Source organism: Chlorocebus sabaeus, chromosome 1, assembly GCF_047675955.1.
Source record: "Chlorocebus sabaeus isolate Y175 chromosome 1, mChlSab1.0.hap1, whole genome shotgun sequence".
In the NCBI taxonomy this organism is placed as follows: Eukaryota; Metazoa; Chordata; class Mammalia; order Primates; family Cercopithecidae; genus Chlorocebus; species Chlorocebus sabaeus.
Genome location: NC_132904.1, coordinates 117722062 through 117741879, shown reverse-complemented (window position 1 = coordinate 117741879; position 19818 = coordinate 117722062). Strand labels below are relative to the sequence as shown.

Sequence of the window (19818 nt, the reverse complement as noted above, 5' to 3'; positions counted from 1 at the left end):
AGGGTTACAAGGCAGAATAATAAATGTCAATGGGAGACTAAGTAATCTCCCACTACAAATCTCTCACAGGGGGAGAAATCTCACCTGGCGGATACACTTTTGGTTTAAGAAAATTTTGACACAGATATTTGGATAAATTAACTCATTCAGTCTCCTTCTTGTAACCAGTGTCATAAGCTAACGGTTTATATTACTTTTAAAGCAAAATGAACCAGCAGAGTCAACCTATTATCCAGATATAATGGTAGCCATCTGCCCACTCAGCGGTAATGCTAAAGTCCACCTATTTACACATTGCCAAGTTAATTCTCTTTAAGAGCTCCTCGAACCCCACATAACCTCAGGAAATGAATCACCTCATTTCTTGAGGGTTCCCAGAGGACTCTGACAATAACTCATTAATGAAATAACAAGCAGGTGCATGACCAAGCATAGCTTGTATCTGAAAATACACTACTCATTTAGAAAATGGTGCTCTTCAGAATTCTGGTGAAAAGGCTCTTGCCTTATCAACAGCAACAGTTAAGAGAACACGTATTTTGGACTGAATTCTGACCCCTAAAGGAGAACTTGTGTTGGTAAAAGTGACAAGAACCTTGTGAAGAAACAAAGTCATCTTTGTGTTCTTTTTTTGTATTTTTAGTAGAGATGGGATTTCACCTTGTTGGCCAGGCTGGTCTCATACTCCTGACATCAAATGATTCACCCACCTTGGCCTCCCAGAGTGCTGGGATTATAGGTGTGAGCCACCGCACCTAGCCCATCTTTGCATTCTTAAGTTATGAAAGAGGATATAGGGCACTAAGCTTTAGGAATGAAGAATTCAAACTGCTCAGATAAAAATATAGACATAATCCCAGGGACAAAAACTCTCAAGAAGATGGGAAGGTCATATAATATAATAATAAAACATAATATAACCACAGATACTCTAAAAGGAAGAAGTGTGGTAGATAACCAACTTAGGACTCTAGCAGGCAGCTACACAGAAAGGTTCCTGGTGAGTTCAGGTTTCCAAAGAACATATTCAAGATGGGAAAAAAAGTCATATAATCAAGAGCAAAAAAATTCAGTTACTGCGAGCTAATTCTAGCTGTAATTCTCACAGCCAATAGTCTGTCGGAACAGTAGCAAGATAAGTTCAAAATGAATCATGGTTTATGTTTCAAATTACCAAAATAATTGGCAGACTGGTGGGTCAGTGGATGGGTTATCTGATAAGTTCTATAAAGAATTAGAAAGGAACAGGATCATTGTTCTGATGGTCAATAGAATAAATAAGAGCAGACATAATCATATGTATCAATTTAAAAAAACAGAGCACTTGATATACATTCATCCATTAGTTCATTCATTCATTCATTTATGAAAACCATCACCCAGTTCTGCCTATCTTTACTAGAACTTTGAATTGAAAATATTTTATGTTTTCTGACTGATTGGAAAACTGAGAATAAAAGAAATAAAGACTTCGTTAGAAAAAAAAATCTTTGAGTAACAATATAGTAGTAAAGCTGGGTCTAAAAAAAAAAACCAGAAAAAATAATTTCTATTTTGCTCTTTATCAAGGAAAATAATCTTCAAATTGGACATGACAAGAAAAATTAGGTAAGTTAAAGGAAAATGAGTACAAAATATATTCTAAGGACTGAAAGACTTAAAGACACGATGATTATAGCATCCTTTCCAAAAATCTCTAGAAGAATTATGAAGAACAAAAATCTCAAAAACTAGAATAAGGAAAAAACTTTTATTTCCTTAATGAAGAAAAGGTGGTTTCAAGAATGGATTATGAAACAGGTTATTTGAGAGCAATCAGACGAAAAGGAGGTCAAGGCTAAGAACCCAAATGGTTTCACACACAAGTCACAACAGACTAACTCCATTTCCTTTCCTCGTGGTAATTCTTGATTTGAAAAACAGGACAATGACACAGAACATTCATTCTTTCATGAAGATCTTTGTGGACCATGCAGTCAGATAAAATTCACTGATGGTAAAATAAGCACATCCCAAGAGTGCTGACATATGGTTTGATCTCAACCCAAGATAAGACTTCTCATTCTCACAGAGCTTAATACATCTGTCAATAATCTGAATAGGGATCTGGAAGGCGAATCTGCCAAATTTGCAAAGGGTAAAAGGCTAATTGTATAAATAATAAAATAAATTCCAAAAATAGAATTCAAACCAAAAAAATAAGCAAAAATAAAAATAAAGCTCCACACGTTGTTTCAAAAACCTATCTGCTCAAATACAGAATGGGGAACATCTGGTCTTTAATAAGATCCATAAGAAAGAAGGATCTCAGGTATTTTAGTTAAAGTGAACTCAGCCTACCAATACCAGTTAAAAGATGGATAAATCTCAAAATCATTATGCTGAGTAAAGGAAGCCAAATACAAAACATACAAATAAATAAAATTCTGGAATAGGCAGAACTAACCTATAGCAATAAACATACCACTGGTTGCCTGTAATTGGGGCAGGGGTTTGGGTGGAGAGCACTGACTGGAAAGGGACACGTGAGTATTTTCTGGAGTGATGGAAATACTCTACATTTTGACATGCACCCTTCAGAAATGATTAACTGCTGTAGTCAATATCTGGGCATCCTGTGGTATGCAAATGATACCTTCACTCAAAAAAAAAAAAATTAATAGGAGCCACCAGTTTGAGATGGCTGTTAAAAATGTAAATATTGTCAGAGGTTTTTATTAATAGATACAGAGTGTTCAGAATCGTGAAGGCAAAAATCTCAAAGTCTTCTGCATGTTTCAGGCTACTGGGGCCAGATCCAAGTACCACATTTTAAGGCACTGACATCGTGAGGCAGACCTAAGGCAGAACCTAGAAGATGGAGATTCGGGATTTATAGAATATGAGGAAAGGAACTGGGGATATTCATCATGAAAGGGCAGACACTGAGGAGAACATGACAGACTCCTTAAATACTTGAAAGGCTTTCATGCCAAAGGAAATATCTACTGCACATCTCCACAGAGCAGAACTAAGTCCACGAATAGAAGCTGGAGGGAGGAGAATTTGGGCTCTCCCTTACCAGAGAACTTTCATTCGCAAATGAATGAGTGAACAAATGAACAGCAAACTGTCCCAAAGTAAAATGGAAGCACCTTTTGATATGGCAAATTCCCCACCAAGAGAAATGTTCAAGTATAGAACAGAAGACTGTCTATCACAGATGGCATGGAGAAAATTCTTGCAAAGGGTGGCAGAAGGCTGAACCGGATGTTGTAATATATCCAGATTCCTGCTGGACATCTCCCCTTGGACACATCATGGAGGCTTCAATTCAACCTGTCCATGTCTGCATTTAATATACAGCCCTGCAAGCCTACTCCTTCCCCTCTGCCTTTCTATGAGTGGTAGAATCACTTCTCCCATCATCCCAGTGAATCAGAAGCCATGCCCTGCAGACTTAGTCCTCAAACACACCCCCCACATCAGCTCTCACCTCCGGTCTCTCTCCACTGAATCCATCCTCTCCATTCTGCCAGATCCATCGTTCCACAGTGCAAGTCTAGCCATGTCATTCCCCTACTAAAATCCCTCAAAGGGACCCTATTACTTCAAAGCAAACTTCAATCTCTTTTAGTAAGGCACAGGTAAGGTCCCCCAGGACCTGGCCTCTACATACAGACCTTCCTCCAACCTCGTTTCTCACCACTTCCCACCTGGAAATTTGCATTCTATTAATACTCAAGAGCCGTGCACATTCCCCACTGAGCATGCTTTGGCCCTTGCTCAAGGTCTCTCTAGCCCTAGAAAAGCATTTTCTGACCTTGCTTTATATCCTTTTAGGTTCAGCTGGGGTTTCCTCTCCCAGAAGCCCTCCTCTGTCCCCCAGATAGCACCACCTGGCCCTCATTCTGGCTCCCAATGCACCCAGGGCTCTCCATAATCTTATACCTCACTATATTTCAGTGACTTGATTTTGCGAGTGTTTTCTACTAGATTGCCATTCATCAGGAATAAGACCTCTTACTTTCTGCCCCTGGCACCTCGAATCTTTCCTAGCACACAGAAAGGGCATTATTCATAAACGCTTGCTGAAGGAAGTTAAAGAAACTGCACTGCATTTTTTTTTAACCCCATTTCTCGGTTTCTTAACAGTTAAAAGGTGATAAGGACCGAGCTTGGTGGCTCACACCTGTAATCTCAACACTTAGGAGGCTAAGGCGGGCGGATCACTTTGAACTCAGGAGTTCAAATGAAAACAGCCTGGGCAATATGGCGAAACCCGTGCCTACCAAAAAAAAAAAAAAAAAAAAAGATATAAAAATTAGCCAGGCATGGTGGCCCACGCCTGTGGTCCCAGCTACTGGGAGGCTGAGATGGGAGGACTGCTTGAGCCTGGGAAGAGGAGGTCACAATGAGCCGAGATTGCACCACGGCACTACAGGAAAAAAAAAAAAAAAAAAAACCATGATAAGAACACCTGCTCCTCTATACCTGAAGGGGCAGAAAAACCACAGGGGTCAGGATAAAGTAGAGGTGGCTCTCCCCGCAACTGTACCATTGAGAGGTGCTGCAAGCAAGTGAAGACATTAACGGCTGCCTCCCACATTCTGGAACTGTGGGTCTGATTCCAGAGCCCAGGTCCAGAAAAGGCAGCTGCTCTGCTGCGTGGACTCTTTGCAGGGGCTTTTCGGGATTTCCAGAGAGAAGCCCCTATGAAATTGGATATCTTAGAAAAGAAGATGCTTTGGGGCAAGTTCAGAATCTTATTACTGACTACGAATAATATCATCACACTGACAAGCAAACCGCAGTGAAGAAACAGAAATTGATCTTATCTTCCGTGATAAAGCTGACAAACGTGTTTGAATCTTCTTCAGTCGGGGTGCAAAAATGCAACAGCCCCTTCTCCGAAGAAAAAGCCACTGCTCCTACGCCTCCCGTGAGCATGTTCACAGGAGCAGCATGCTGAATGAATGAATAAGTGAATCCCCAGTGCAGGTTCTTATTTACCCATTTCAGACATGTAGACACAAGAGCAAAACAAAGTGTTCCACTTCTTGCTCTCGATTTCAATTAACAATAACAAAGGTAACAGTCTCAGAGGAGACGCAAGGCAGAAGCTGAAACAAACAACAGTCAGCTCCTAGATATCTGTGCTAATCAGGTAGAGAAAGACATGCATAACTTAAAAGAACATCAACAACAACAACAAAAAAACCACTAATGTTTACTTTGAGCACTACTTCAATTTCTGTCCCCACTACCACCTATTTGAGTTACCAATGCTACTTTACTTGGCTTTCCTCCCTAAAGATGGGTAAAATCAGAGCAGAAAGCCCTCTTTCAAACAACCCCCTCCTCCCAGCCTCTCTCTCTGCATCTGGCTCAGAAATATCACAGAGCAACAGTGGGCACAGGCAGCTCCTGATCAGTGCCCCACTTGCCTTTGCATCCTTGGTATCTAGCACAGCATCTGCTTCATTGTAGATGTTCGACAGCTGTCTGTGTAATTGACCTGAAATGATTCCTAACAGAAATATGCTCAAGTTCCAGCGTGGGCATTAACTCCTGACTGATCTCTTATTCCCTCATGTGAACACTAAGGAAAGTGGATTAGGTCATCTCTGGTGTCTCTTGGGTACCACCAGGTTGCACACATCCAGGGAGCCTCCGCTCACATCTGTGCTCCCAGGGTTGTCACTGACACGGAGAACAATGGCAGTGGTCCCCTTGGAGCTGTGCAATTGGCACACCAGCTAGGTCTCCTCTAGTTTTATAAATCAGTTAAAAAAAAAAAAAAAAAAACCATAAGCAATCTTGGATGATTAAGTATGCATGACCTATTTCAATCAAATATTTGCTAAGTGCCTGCTAACCTGTATCGAGCAGAAGTATTTACCTACAAAGACCTTACTAATGAGTTGCAGAATTCAGGCACATCATGTAAAGGTAACTAACATAAGAAGTCAGAATATGATCAATGCCAAATTAATGGGACAGCCTATACATGCTGTGAGTCATAAAGGAAAAGAGATCTCTGTGGTTGCGGAGGCCAAACTTAGAAGGGGCCTGAAGCCCTAGTCCAGCAACAGATATCCGGTCTTGTCAGAAGCACCCTCTCCTCGTGCATGGGCATCACAGTAAATCACCACTGTAGTTTGAGAATATGAACTAACTTGAATATTATTTCTTGCTTTTTAGAGCAGCAGGAGAAGCAGCAAAATACCTCTGTGAACAACACACTGAGTAAATGCCAGGTGGCTACACAGATTTAGGCCAAGCTCAGGTTGTTATGTGGGACACATGCACCTGTCAATAGGAAGCTTGTATGTATTTTCGTATTTTCAAATGCTTTATTTGAACTATTCAAACAGACACCTCCAAATGAAACCTATACAAATAGAGGAATGCTACAGTGTCCATAATCCCCCAAAGTCTACAACCCCCAAGTCATTTCAGAACGTCTGCGGAAGGCTTTATGATTTTCTGGCAGCGAGTTTATTTTCCTCATCATGTTTTGCTCCAGCTAGTGCAGAATGACGCTGCGTTCCCTGAGCACATATGCACCGACAGATGGTGTAAGAGGACTAGAATCACACTAACTCCTTCAGAGGAGCCAGTTTGGAATGCAAATTTAATTTTCAGAGAAGTTAAACAAGGCAAATCGAGAACTGACTCTGAAATCTGAAAGCCATACAAAGAATGAAATGTATTCCTAGGAAGCCAAACTATGTCCCCTACGTGCGTATTATACACATAGCAGTATACCAAACACTACAATTGTTTCCTCGCCCACCTTATGACTACAGGGTGGCATGCATCCTATTTATCTATAGATACACAATACCTGGCACAATCGGCGCTTGCTAAACATGTGAAATGAAAATTAAATTAATGGGTATATAAATGATAGCACAAATGTGGGAAGTACTGTGCTCTGTGATGGTCGTTGTCTGAGCAAATACCTATCTGAATATGAATACAGAGTGTGGCATACAAACAGGACCTCTTCAGAGTATTGCCTCTAAAGAAATAGCTAACCAGTGCTACACAGAACAGAGAGCAGCCAAGCGGAATGCCAAATACCAGTACTTTGCTTCTCTCTCCTTCTCTGAGGCCAGGTTGCTCAGCACATGTCAAATTAACCACAGGGAAAAAACCAGCTGCTAAGATCTCTTTATCCAAACCACCCCCCTCTCACTTGCTGCTGGCCCTGTTTCTTTTTTTTTTTTTTTTTTTTTTTGAGATGGAGTCTGCCTCTGTCCCCCAGGCTGGAGTGCAGTGGCGCGATCTCGGCTCACGGCAAGCTCCGCCTCCCGGGTTCATACCATTCTCCTGCCTCAGCCTCCCGAGTAACTGGGACTACAGGCACCCGCCACCATGCCCGGCTAGTTTTTTGTATTTTTAATAGAGACGGGGTTTCACCGTGTTAGCCAGGATGGTCTCGATCTCCTGACCTCGTGATTCGCCCACCTTGGCCTCCCAAAGTGCTGGGATTACAGGTGTGAGCCACTGTGCCCGGCCAGCTGGCCCTGTTTCTAAAAGGAGCAAAGAAAAAGAAAGCTTCGTCCTTGCAATAAACAAGATAGTTACAGAAGCCCTCTCCAGATCCTTCACCAATTCATCTAATGGGTTCAGTTCAAAAACAGGAAGAAGTGTGGTCCGGCATGAACTTGACTTAACATGAACCATTCAATAATGAGCCAAAAGAACCAGTATATATATACAGATATTTATACATCTGATAAAATCAGAACATAAGGGTGTAGAGGTTACAAACTCCTGACAGTTTTGCTTTTCAGAACAATATATTGCAAAGAATGTAGGATGCAATCTAAAAACCCAAGTGCTAATCCTGTCTATGTCACTAACAAAAGGAATGACCCTGGGCAAGTTACTTCGCCTTGCTGAGCCTGTTTTCTCATCTGTGAAATGATGCAGTTAACCCTAAACTTCCCTTCCAGCTCTATGAGACCCCCCACTAACCTAATGCACCAAAAGTCAATGGCTATCAAGGTGTATGCATTCTGTAATTGTTACTCATGTATTATTATTATTGCTATTTATTTTTAGTCATTCTATGTAATAAAGACACAAAGCAAAGGAGAACAAATTAAAGAGCCTCCACTTAATTACTTGGCCATTATTAATTCTTTCTATAGTGTTATACTTTTTCAAATCCATAAAATTAATTGCCCTGTTCCTCACAATCTCCCTTTCTGATAGAAAGGACAGGTTCTTATTATTCCCATTTTAGAGATAAAGAGTTTAAGTCAGGGCAGGCATGGTGGTTCACACCTGTAATCCCAGCACTTTGGGAGGCCGAGGCAGGTGGATCACCTGAGGTCAAGGGTTCGAGACTAGACTGATCAAGATGGTAAAACCCTGTCTCTACTAAAAATACAAAAATTACCCAGACATGGTGGCAGGCGCCTGTAATCCCAGCTACTCAGGAGGCTGGGGCAGGAGAATCACTTGAACCCAGGAGATGGAGGTCGCAGTGAGCTGAGATCGCACCACTGCATTCCAGCCTGGGGGACAAAGTGAGACTCCATCTCAAAAAAAAAAAAGAAAATAGTTTAAGTCATATCCAGAGATCACAAATTGTGCTGTCAACAACCTAGTGCTGTAGAGAGATAATCCACTTAGAATCACAGACGTAAATTTCTGGGAGAAGAGTTTGATGTTAAAAGGCCTCATCAGAGACACTTACTTTAGCTCGTTGGTCTCCATGCCCTGGGCAATGGCCATGATGATTCCGCCGTGGTCTCCCCACGTGTAGTAGTGAGGTCCAGGAAGTGCCTGAGGAGGAAAAATTCATGGTGACACCACTGCTGTGGAGGTAACTGTGCAGAAACCATGTACACATAACCACAGGCATGCACACATGTGCACATAGACATAACAGCAATGACAACCACTTTAAGACAATTTTTCTGTTCACAGAAGACACTGACATCCATTATTTCATCTGTTTCACACAATCCTAGGGACAGGCAGAGCAAGTTCTAGTATCTCAATTTTTTGCCCAAATGAAGAAACACGGGCTTAATATTAAAATGGCAAACTGTGAACAGCAGAGATAGGACTCAAATCCAAATCTATGACTCCCACCAACCCTTGATTAAAAAGTAACTGAGGTTCCAGTTCTACTGTGATAGTATTAGCCCTCTATAGCCCATCCTTCCTGCTAATTACAGCTGAAAACTCTGGACAAAAAACAACTACCAGTGGATGCTGAAAAAGTAAACAAAAGCAAGCAGCTTGTGGAGATTTAAAAACCTAGAGAAGCTACACACACAAGTCATGAATTTGCTGGTAAAGCTTTGCCCAAAGGGAAGGTCCCAGACATGGGGTACACCTCAGTCTCAGTCACAGCTAAAACTTCAACAGACACTATTTCCCCCAAAGGAATCAGAGAAAGGATCCTCTGTAGGGTAGGGAAAGTGTGGATAGAATCCCATAGCAGGGAGTGTCAAAAAAGTAAATCCCCTAATTTTGTGTATGAATTTACGTAAGTCGCAGCCTAACCCCTGAGGTGTATGTGCATGAAACAGACACAAACCAGTATAACAGAGGCTTAGCATACTGAACTGAGAGTTAAACTACCACCTACAGAAAGCAAGACAGAACTCAGGGTCAGAACCTAAACAGGCTGATTACATGCTGAAACAAAAATATCAATATCCTTCAGAAGTCTTGATTGCATGAATTTCATTCACATGTGCAGAATACAAACCAAAATTACTTAACATACAGCATACAAACATATCCATAAAATGTGTCCAATTCTCAACAGAAAAGATAGTCAAAAGGTTTCAATCCCAAGTGACCCATATATTAGAATTTTTTTTTTAATTTTTTGAGACACAGTCTCACTCTGTTGCCCAGGTTGGAGTGCAGTGGTGCAATCTCAGTTCACTGCAACCTCTGCCTCCTGAGTTCAAGCGATTCTCCTGCTTTAACCTCCCAAGTAGCTGGGATTACAGACAAGCACCACCACACCCAGCTCATTTTTATGTTTTTAGTAGAGACAGGGTTTCACCATGTTGGTCAGGCTGGTCTCAAACTCCTGACCTCAAGTGATCCACCTGCCTCAGCCTCCCAAAGCACTGGGATTACAGGCATGAGCCACCATACCCGGCTGGAATTTTAAAATAGCTATTATAACCATGTCCAATGAGGGAAAGAAAAACACACGTGAAATGAATGAGAGAAAAGAATTCCAGAGAAGTGGAAACAATTTTTAAAAAGAAACCAAACAAATTTTATAACATAAAATTATAATGTCTGAAACAAGAAATTTACTGATGGGCTCAACATCAGAAAAGCAATGACAGAGGAATTAGTGAACTTCAAAATAAATATAGATCTGTAGAAATTACAGATCTATCTGTATGTTCTAAAGAACATACAGGGGGAAAAAAGATTTCAAAGAAAAAAAGATTGCCAAAGACACAGAGAATAATAACAGTAGGTCAAATATGTAACTGGAGTCCGAGAAGAACAGGAGAAAGGGACGGGGGCAGAAAAAATTTCTGAAGAAATAACAGCTGAAAATTTCATAAATTTGGTGAAAGACATAAATATAAATTCAAAATCAGCATCTACTTAGAGAATAAACTCAAAGAAAAGCTCTCCTAGACACATCATAACAAAACTGCTGAAAACCAATGAAAAAAAAATCTTCAAAGTATCTAGAGAAAAACGGCATGTTATACACAGGAGAATGATAGCTAAAGTAAAGACAGGTTTCTCATCAGAACCCACCGAAACAAGAAAACAGTAGACATCTTTAAAGTACTGGAAGAAAATTACTGTCAACCCAGAATTCTCTATCCAATAAACATATCCTTCAAGAATGAAGTTAAAATAGAGATAGATTTTCAAACGAGAGATAAACAAGAGAATTCACAGCCAACAGATCTTGCTACAGGAAATGCTATAGGAATTTCTTTAGGCAGTAGGGAAATTTCCCGTGGGTAAACAGAGATTTTTCCAGAACGAAGAGCAAGCAAGATAAATGGTAAATATCTGGGTAAATATTTAAGTTCTTTCACATTCATATGACAATTTAAAGCAAAACCAAACACTGCTTTGTGGGTTTTGTAATGTGTGTTGATGTGATAAATATGAAAATAACATACAGGCGGGGGAGAAGAAAAGGGACTTATATGGTTGAAAGGGTTCTAAATTTTATGTTAAGTGCAATATCAACTCAAAGAAGACTATAAAAGATTAGATATGTATGTTGTAATCCTTAGAGAAAACCACTAGAAATACACAGAGAAGCCCCCCCAAAAATCGAAATAAAAGTAGAATACTTAATGTATCTAGATAATACAAAAGGAGAGAGGACAGAAGGAACAGAGGAATAATAAATAGGAGAAATGAAAAGAAAATAAATGAAATATTAGACCTAAATTCAAATATATCAATAATTATATTAAATGTTAATGGCCTAAGCATTTCAGTTAAAAAGCAGAGCTTGGCAGAATGAGTGAAAAAAGCAAGACCCTACTATATGTTGTCTAGAAGAAACACTTCAAAGAACTGCACACGGTAGCATGTGCCTTTAATTGCAACTACTTGGCAGGATCACTTGAACCCAGGAGTTCGAGATCAGTCTGGACAACACACAAGACCTAACTTCAAAAAAGAGAAAAAAAAAACACTTTAAATACAAAGGCACAGATAGGTTGAAAGTGAATGGAAGTTAAAAGATGTACTATCCAGGGTTGGGCGTGGTGTCTCACACCTGTAACCCCAGCACTTTGGGAGGCCAAGGCGGGCGGATCACTTGAAGTCAGGAGTTCGAGACCAGCCTAACCAACATGGTGAAACCCCGTCTCTATTAGAAATACAAAAATTAGCTGGGTGTGGTGGTGAGCACCTGAAATCCCAGCTACTCAGGAGGCTAAGGCAGGAGAATTGCTTGAACCTGGGAGGCCGAGGTTGCAGTGAGCCAAGATCATACCACTGTACTCCAGCCTGGGTGACAGAGTAAGACACCAGCTCAAAAAAATATGTACTATCCAAACAGTAAACAGAAGAAGGCTAGAGTAATTATTTTAATATCAGATAAAATAGACTTTAAGACAAAGGGCATTACAATAGATAAAGAGAGATAGTTCATAATGATAAAAGGGACATTTCGTGAGAAAATGTTATTATAAATGTGAATACACTTAACAACAGAGACTCAAAATGCATACCAAAATAAAGTAAAAATTGACAGAATTTAAAGGAGAAACAGACAATTTCAGAATCATAATAGGAGATCTTACCATTCCTCTCTTAGGAATTTAGAGAACTAAACCCCCCAAAAATCAATATGAACACAAAAGACCTGAACAACATTATCAATGACCTTCATATAAATAATATCTATAGAACACTACCTCAAACAACTGCTTAATACATATTCCTTCCCAGTGCACATGATATATTCAACAATATAGACCACACGCTGGATCTCAAAACAAATCTCAATAAATCTAAAGGGACTGAAATCATACAGTGTCTTCTCTGACTATAGGAAATCAAATTAGAAATCAATAACAAGATATCTATGAAACCCCCAAATACTCACAAATTAAATAACACTTTGCTAAATAACTTATCATTCGAAGATAAAAATCAGGAGATATTATGGGTTGATGAAAATGTTCTGGAATTAGATAATGGTGATGACTGAATAATACTAAAAACATTTGAACTGTACACTTTTAAATGTTGAACTTTATAGTATGTGAATTATATCTCAGTGTTATCTGTTTTTTACTTTTTTGAGTCTTGAATTCCTGGCCTCAAGTGATCCTCCTGCCTTGGTCTCCCTAAGTGCTGGGATTATAGGCATCAGCCACTGTGCCCAGCCTATATCTCAGTTTTAAAAGGGGACATTAAATATACTCTGAACTTAAAAACACTAAAAATACAATATATCTGAATATGTGGCATATACCTAAATTAGTATTTAAAGGAAAACTTATAGCTTTAGATGCTTACATTAGAAAAGAAGATATAAAATCAATAACCCAAGGTTATATCTTAATAAGCTACAAAAAGAACAACAAAACAAATAAGGGAAAAAATAATAAGGAAAAAAACAATAAAACAGAAAGCAGACAATAGAAAATCAATAGAGATAATGCGGATTCTTTGGAAAGATCAACAGTATTGAAACACCTAAACTAAGGAAAAATAGAGAAAATACACAAATCACCAATATCAGGAATGAAATCATCACCAAAGATCCTACAGACATAAAAAGATAAAGAGAATATATCACTATTAACTAAGGCCAATGAATGTCACAACTTATGTGAAGGGGCAAATTTCTTGAAACACATAACTCATCAAAATTGAAACAAGAAGAAGAAAATCTGAATAGTCTTATATCAGCCAGAGAAATTAAATCTCTTATCAAAAAAATATTCCCAGAAAGAAAACTCAATGTCTGGACAGTTTCATTAGGGAATTACTCAAGAAAAAATAACACCAAACTTTGTCCTAAAAAAGAGGAAGAGGGGTTTACCACTGCTTGTTTTGTGATACTAGCCAAACCCTCATATCAAAGCTTTAAGATTTTACAAAAAAACAAATTACAGACAGGTATCTCTCACAAATAATGCAAAAATCTTTAACAAAATATTAGCAAATCAAACCTATCTGCACATAAAAAGGATAACGCATTACAACCAAGTAGAGTTTGTCCTAGCAATTCCAGGTTGTTTTAATATTCAAGAATTGATTAATGTAATATTTAATACATCATAGTGATAGAAAAAAATCATTTTAATAAATGTAAAAATAGCATTTGACGAAATCCAGTATCTGATTATGATTTTAAAAAAATACTCAACAACTAGTAATAATAGGGAACTTCCCAAATGTTGATAAAGAAATCTACTGCTAACATCATAGTTAATGGTAAAAAGGCTGAATTGTTTCCCCCAGAGAGAGAGAGAACAAGACAAGAATGCCCACTTTCACTGCTTCTATTCCGTTGGTAACAGGCCCCCCAAAATCTGGCCATATCCTGGCCCCAAAACTGGCCATAAACAAAATCTCTGCAGCACTGTCACATATTCATAATGGCCCTAACGCCCGCGCTGGAAGGTTGTGGGTTTACGGGAACGAGGGCAAGGAACGCCTGGCCCACCCAGGGCGGAAAACCTCTTAAAGGCGTTCTTAAACCACAAACAATAGCATGAGCGATCTGTGCCTTAAGGACAGGCTCCTGCTGCAGATAACTAGCCAAACCCATCCCTTTATTTCAGCCCATCCCTTCGTTTCCCATAAGGGATACTTTTAGTTAATCTAGTATCTATAGAAACAATGCTAATGACTGGCTTGCTGTTAATAAATACGTGGGTAAATCTCTGTTTCAGGCTTTCAGCTTTGAAGGCTGTGAGACCCCTGATTTCCCACTTCACACCTCTATATTTCTGCATGTGTGTCTTTAATTCCTCTAGCACTGCTGGGTTAGGGTGTCCCTGACCGAGCTGGTCTCGGCGTATTCAACACTGTATAGAGGTCCTAGCCATTGTGATAAGAAGAATGAAAGAAATAAGAAGGGGGAAAATGGAGGAGAAGAGGGAAAGAGAAGAAGAAAGAAGGACAAGAAAGAAGAGAAAAAGAAGGACAAGAAAGAAGGGAAGAATGAGAGAAGAAATAAAAGACATTAAGATCAGAAAGGAAGAAATAAAACTGCCACGCTTTGCAAATGGTATGATTGCTTACACAGAATCTAAAAACCTACTAGAACTAATGAATGACCTTGGCAAGGTCACAGAATACAAGATTAATATATAAAAAATCAATTGTATTCTTACATACTAGAGCAAAAATTAGAAAACAAAATTCCATTTACAGTAATACCAAAAATAAAAATAAAAATATCTAGGAATAAAGCTAATAAAAGATGTACAGGACCTCTACATTGGAAACTACAAAATACTAAGAGAAATTAAAGAAGAAATGGAAAAAGATACTGCATTCATGGATCAGAAGACTCAATAGTATTAACACATCGATTCTCCTCCAAATTGATCCTATAAATTCAAGGCAATTATAATAAAAATCCCAGCAGATTTCATAGAAATTGACAAGTGATCCTAAAATGTATCAGGAAATACAAAGGACCTACAATAATGAAAATGATTTGTAAAATAATCAAAGTTGAAGGACTTACCCTACCTGATCTCAACATTTACAATAAGGCTTTGGAAATTAAGATAATTTAGTATTAGTGAAAAGATAGACAGATTAATGGAACAGAATAAAGTCCTGAAATAGACCAAATTGGCCTAAAATTGGCCCATATATGGCCAATTGATTTTCAAACAGGTACCAAGGCAATTCAATGGGGAAGAGAGAAGTGTTTTCAACAAATGGTGATAAATCAATTAGATCTCCATATGGAAAAAATGAGTATCTACCATCATACAAAAGACTTGAATCCAAAACATATTTTTTAAAACACTCCTACAACTCAAAGAAGATAGACAACTCAATTATTAAAATTAGTTTTTAAAATTTATTTATATGTTTATTGAGACGCTCTCATTCCATTGCCGCCCAGGCTGGAATGCAGCACAATTACAGCTCACTACATCTTCAACCACCAGGGCTCACGTGACCCTCTGATCTCAGCCTCCTGAGTAGCTGGGACTACAGGCATGCACCACCATGCCTGGCTATTTTTATTTTTTGTAAAGACGAGATCTCCCTATGTTGCCCATGGCTCCAGCAGTCCTCTTACCTCAGCCTTCCAAAGTGCTGGGATTATAGGCACAGCCACTGTGCTGGACCAACCTAATTTTTTCAAAAAGGCAAAAGGTTTGGGCAGATACTTCACAACCATATTTTAAAATGGCCAATGAGCGCATGAAAAGAATCATTAATAATCATGCAAATGCCAATTACAACTACAATGAGATATTATCACATGCTTATTAAAATGTCTAAAATTAAAAAGACTAATCATACCAAGTGTTGGCAAAGATGTGAAGCAATTAAAATTCTCACATACTGTTTGGTGGAAATGTAAAAGGGACAATAATTTGGCAGTTCTTTAAAAAGTTAAATATACACCCACCATGCTGCCCAGCTATTCCATTCCTAAGTATTCACCCTAGAGAAATGAAGAAAATATGCACATGAATGTTCATAACAGCTATATTTGTAATCAGCAAAGCTTGAATGTTCATCAACAGAAGAATGAATAAAGAAATTATGATATATCCCTACAATGGGATACAACTGGCAAAGGAAAGAACAACTGACACACGAAACAACTTGGATGAAACTCAAAATCATTGTGATGTGTGACAGAAGCCAGGCAAAAAGAGTATATACTGTGTGAGTCCACTTATCAAAATTCTAGAAAATGTCAATGAATAACCTACGCTAGCAAATGCCAATGAACACAGAAGCAGACAAGGACAAGAGTAGAGAGTGGGACGGATTGCCGAGGGGCACAAAGATACCTTGGGGAGGGTGATGGAAATGTTTGTTATCTTAACTGTGGTGACCATAATTCTGATCAAACCGTACACTTTAAATTCGTGCAGTGTACCATCCCCTTATCTGCTTCAGTAAAGTTGTTAAAGAAAAAAGCTAAAAATAAAAGAAATAAAAATTATTTTAAAAAGAAAAAAAAGCACAAAAAAGGGATTCTGAGGATCAGAGAATCTGCAGATGGAAATGTTTGTTTTCTTAATTGTGGTGACCATAATTAATTCTGATCACACCGTACACTTTAACTATGTGCCGTGTACTGTACCTTCATCTGCTTCAATGAAGTTGATAAAGAAAAAAGCTAAAAATAAAAGAAATAAAAATTATTTTAAAAAGGAAAAAGCACAAAAAAAGGAATTCCGAGGATCAGAGAATTTGCACAACTAATTAAGAGGAAAAGAAAACCAGAATTACAATCAGCAGTGCTCCAGGCAGCATTCCGTCCACTACAGCCTCTTCCTCTGCCACCACCTGCTCCCGCACACAGCCCAGATTGTCCCTCTAAAGTGAAGGCTGCCCATGGGGACTCAGATGCCCACTCACACAGATAAACTCACAATCTTTTCGTCCCCCAGTTAGTTTTCTGCTATGTCCCAAAATAAAGTCTCTTATACACTGGCTGCTTCTTGGCAGGCACAAGGCGTGTGTGGAGGGAGGCACTGACAGCTGCCTCAGTAATCGCCAGACGATACCACTTCACTGGAGGAGGAACAAGACACTGCTTTCTACCCAGAAGGAAATCACTTGCAGATGTGCAAATCCCAGATTACACCAACAGCAGAAGGCACAAACAAACCACAGGCCTATTCGCAGAGAAGAGGATACCCCATTTCAAAGGGAGCGTCCAGCTCCACAAAAGGGGAAGGCAGCTGCTTAATCTTCCCTTGGGAGCTGGACAAGGACAACCCGAAAATTCTCCTTCAAACTGTCTGCACTCTGACCACAATGGCCCTAACAACCTGCCTCATCTGAACACATATTTGTGTTTGCCACATACAGTACACGGTGTCTGAGCCTCATCTCTCTCCTCGGGAGGGATGGTAAGCCCTGCCACAGTGAGAGAAGGCTTGTGACAGGCCTCTGTGAACTGCGAGGTGCCAAATGAATGTTGGTATTTTTATTACTGCTTTACATATTACCTATTCAAATATCAAGGTGAGCGCGGTGCATTCCCAGTAAAGCACCACGTGGATGGGAACTATGTCTGCTAGCTCTTCTGAGGACTCCACATCACTCCTGACATGCTGCTTAGGCTGCCCAGCCTGCGTGGCTGCTCAAAGACAAGGTGCTCATCCTGTCAAGGGATCTACGGGGTTTCATCCTAGTGGCTCCCGGCATAATTAGAGGGTCACTCCTGAAAGTAACCCCTACAGAACGAGACCAAACACACGTCCTTGGCCTTAATCAATGATGGGAGGCTGGAAACAATGTGTTTTGTTCTGTTTTTTTTTTTAACAGGTTTGGAAATTCTCTAATGCCCAAAGATGAAGATGAATTAGCATTTTGGAACTAGAGAACTAGCCCCGCCATAGGAATTGGTATAATCAGGATCGATACTAGTTATACAACCTTAAGGCAAAAACAGAGTCTACTTCCATATCACAGAATGAGATGAAAGTGCCCACACAACATAGCCCAGCAAGGACTGGCTTCATTTCAATGTCAATAATATACAAAATAATAATAATAGTCGGTTTCAGGGCTGATATCACTACGTTGTAATTTGCTGATACATGCAGCATATATGCCCTGAGCCCCCACTCCATGCCAGGCACTCTTAGGTCCTCAGGATAAAGAAGTCAGTAAAACAGACATTGTCTTTGCCCTCATAGAACTCATAATCTTAGAACGTTTAGTAAAATTCACACATTTGCAAAGGTCTGTTTTTAATTTAAAGTAACTGTGGATACAAATCAGTGACTTCAGGTACCTGTCTTGTCTTTATAGTCATTTCTGGCATTATTGGTCTCTGCCATGGACCATACGTGTCCCTGAAATGCCAAGGCACAGTCTGCATTCTCACACAAACGGGAACCAGGGTGGAGGGGAGGGGATTGGGGGAGGGGCTGACCTCTCGCCACCTGGCTCCAGCGCTGCTAGAGATGTACACGTTTGTCTTGCTAGCCAAGTTCTTTCCCACTGAACCTAAAACGCAAGAGAAATAATTAATTTTAATTTCAAGAGTATGTCAGATAATCACCTTGCCCAGCCAGAAATTCTGAGTAGTATCTAGCAACTAAGAATGCCTTCAAACCACGAAGAGTAGTTACTGCTGGAGAGGTGGGTGATCGCTCTGCATCTGGCTGCGTATCACCAGACAGCCGAACCCCTTGTGAGAACAGGCAAGGCACACTTACCAGTGGCGATGATGAGGCCCGGAGCCGACTCCTTGGACAGGATGGGCATTCTCCGGAGCTGGAGGTTGAGGAGCTGACTGAGGCGCTGAGCCAGATGAAGGGAACAGCCCTGGGAAAGCTATACAACCAAAGTTTCAGGCAGTGTCAGCACGTGATACCATGCCTAGCGCTCCCTGTAAACCCTGCGGCCTGTGTGAAGGCACTGCAGCTGACACGGGGCAAGGAGGCCTGGCCCAGGGGAAACCAGACTCACAGTCCGGCTGTCCCCACACCCCCCAGACAGAGAGGATAATCTGGACCCACATAAATGTCCCATGGAAGAAGAGAACAATTACAACTTAGAAAGGCCTTCTGAGACTCTCAGGGAATAACAATTAGAAATCAGTGTCATCTCAAGTAGATGGGAAAGTCATCATCTCATCCTATCACTCAGAGATCCTCTCAAGTGACTCAGAACTAAAGAGAAATGAAATGATTTTGTCATATACACTTTCTAAGTCAGAGATGTATTTCAAATATGATTCCAGCAATTCTGTCATAAGAAAGACCAAGAATCAGAGGTCATAAGTCTCATGGATAAGCTCCCCTGATGTACAGTATAATGCAATATAAAAACCAAAGGACAGGCATTAAATTTTTTGCCATGTATTTTACATTTGCACAAAGGTGTACGTATACAGGGCAAGGCTTCAAGTGATTCAATCTGGCTTCCATCACTCATGTCCAGATTTTAGTAGTTCTGCAAGCAATCAGGACAACGCCTTTTGCCATATGGTCACACTCAGTTCTCCTGGTCAGAAGAGCTTGTTCAGTGTTACTTAAATGTGGCCAGGGTTCTGCACAGGAGAACTATGTGCTTATGTGGTTATAGTCAGGTAAAAATGGTAGCAAGGTTTGCTGGATTATTTGCTACTTATTTTTGTCACAAAAGGATCTCTAACAAGTATCTGTCTGG

General features: G+C 39.9%; 1 protein-coding gene across 1 annotated transcript in view; it reads right to left on the bottom strand.

Annotated features, from left to right (window-relative positions):
- The window catches only part of SORL1 (sortilin related receptor 1), a 178198-nt gene that overhangs the window by 89361 nt on the left and 69019 nt on the right, over positions 1 to 19818 (bottom strand). Inside the window, exons 10-12 of the mRNA XM_038005081.2 lie at positions 18864 to 18981; positions 18578 to 18651; positions 8696 to 8784 (exon numbers count right to left, since the gene is read on the bottom strand). Of these exons, the coding sequence (XP_037861009.2) occupies positions 8696 to 8784; positions 18578 to 18651; positions 18864 to 18981 (281 nt within the window). The remainder of the gene's footprint in view (positions 1 to 8695; positions 8785 to 18577; positions 18652 to 18863; positions 18982 to 19818) is intronic.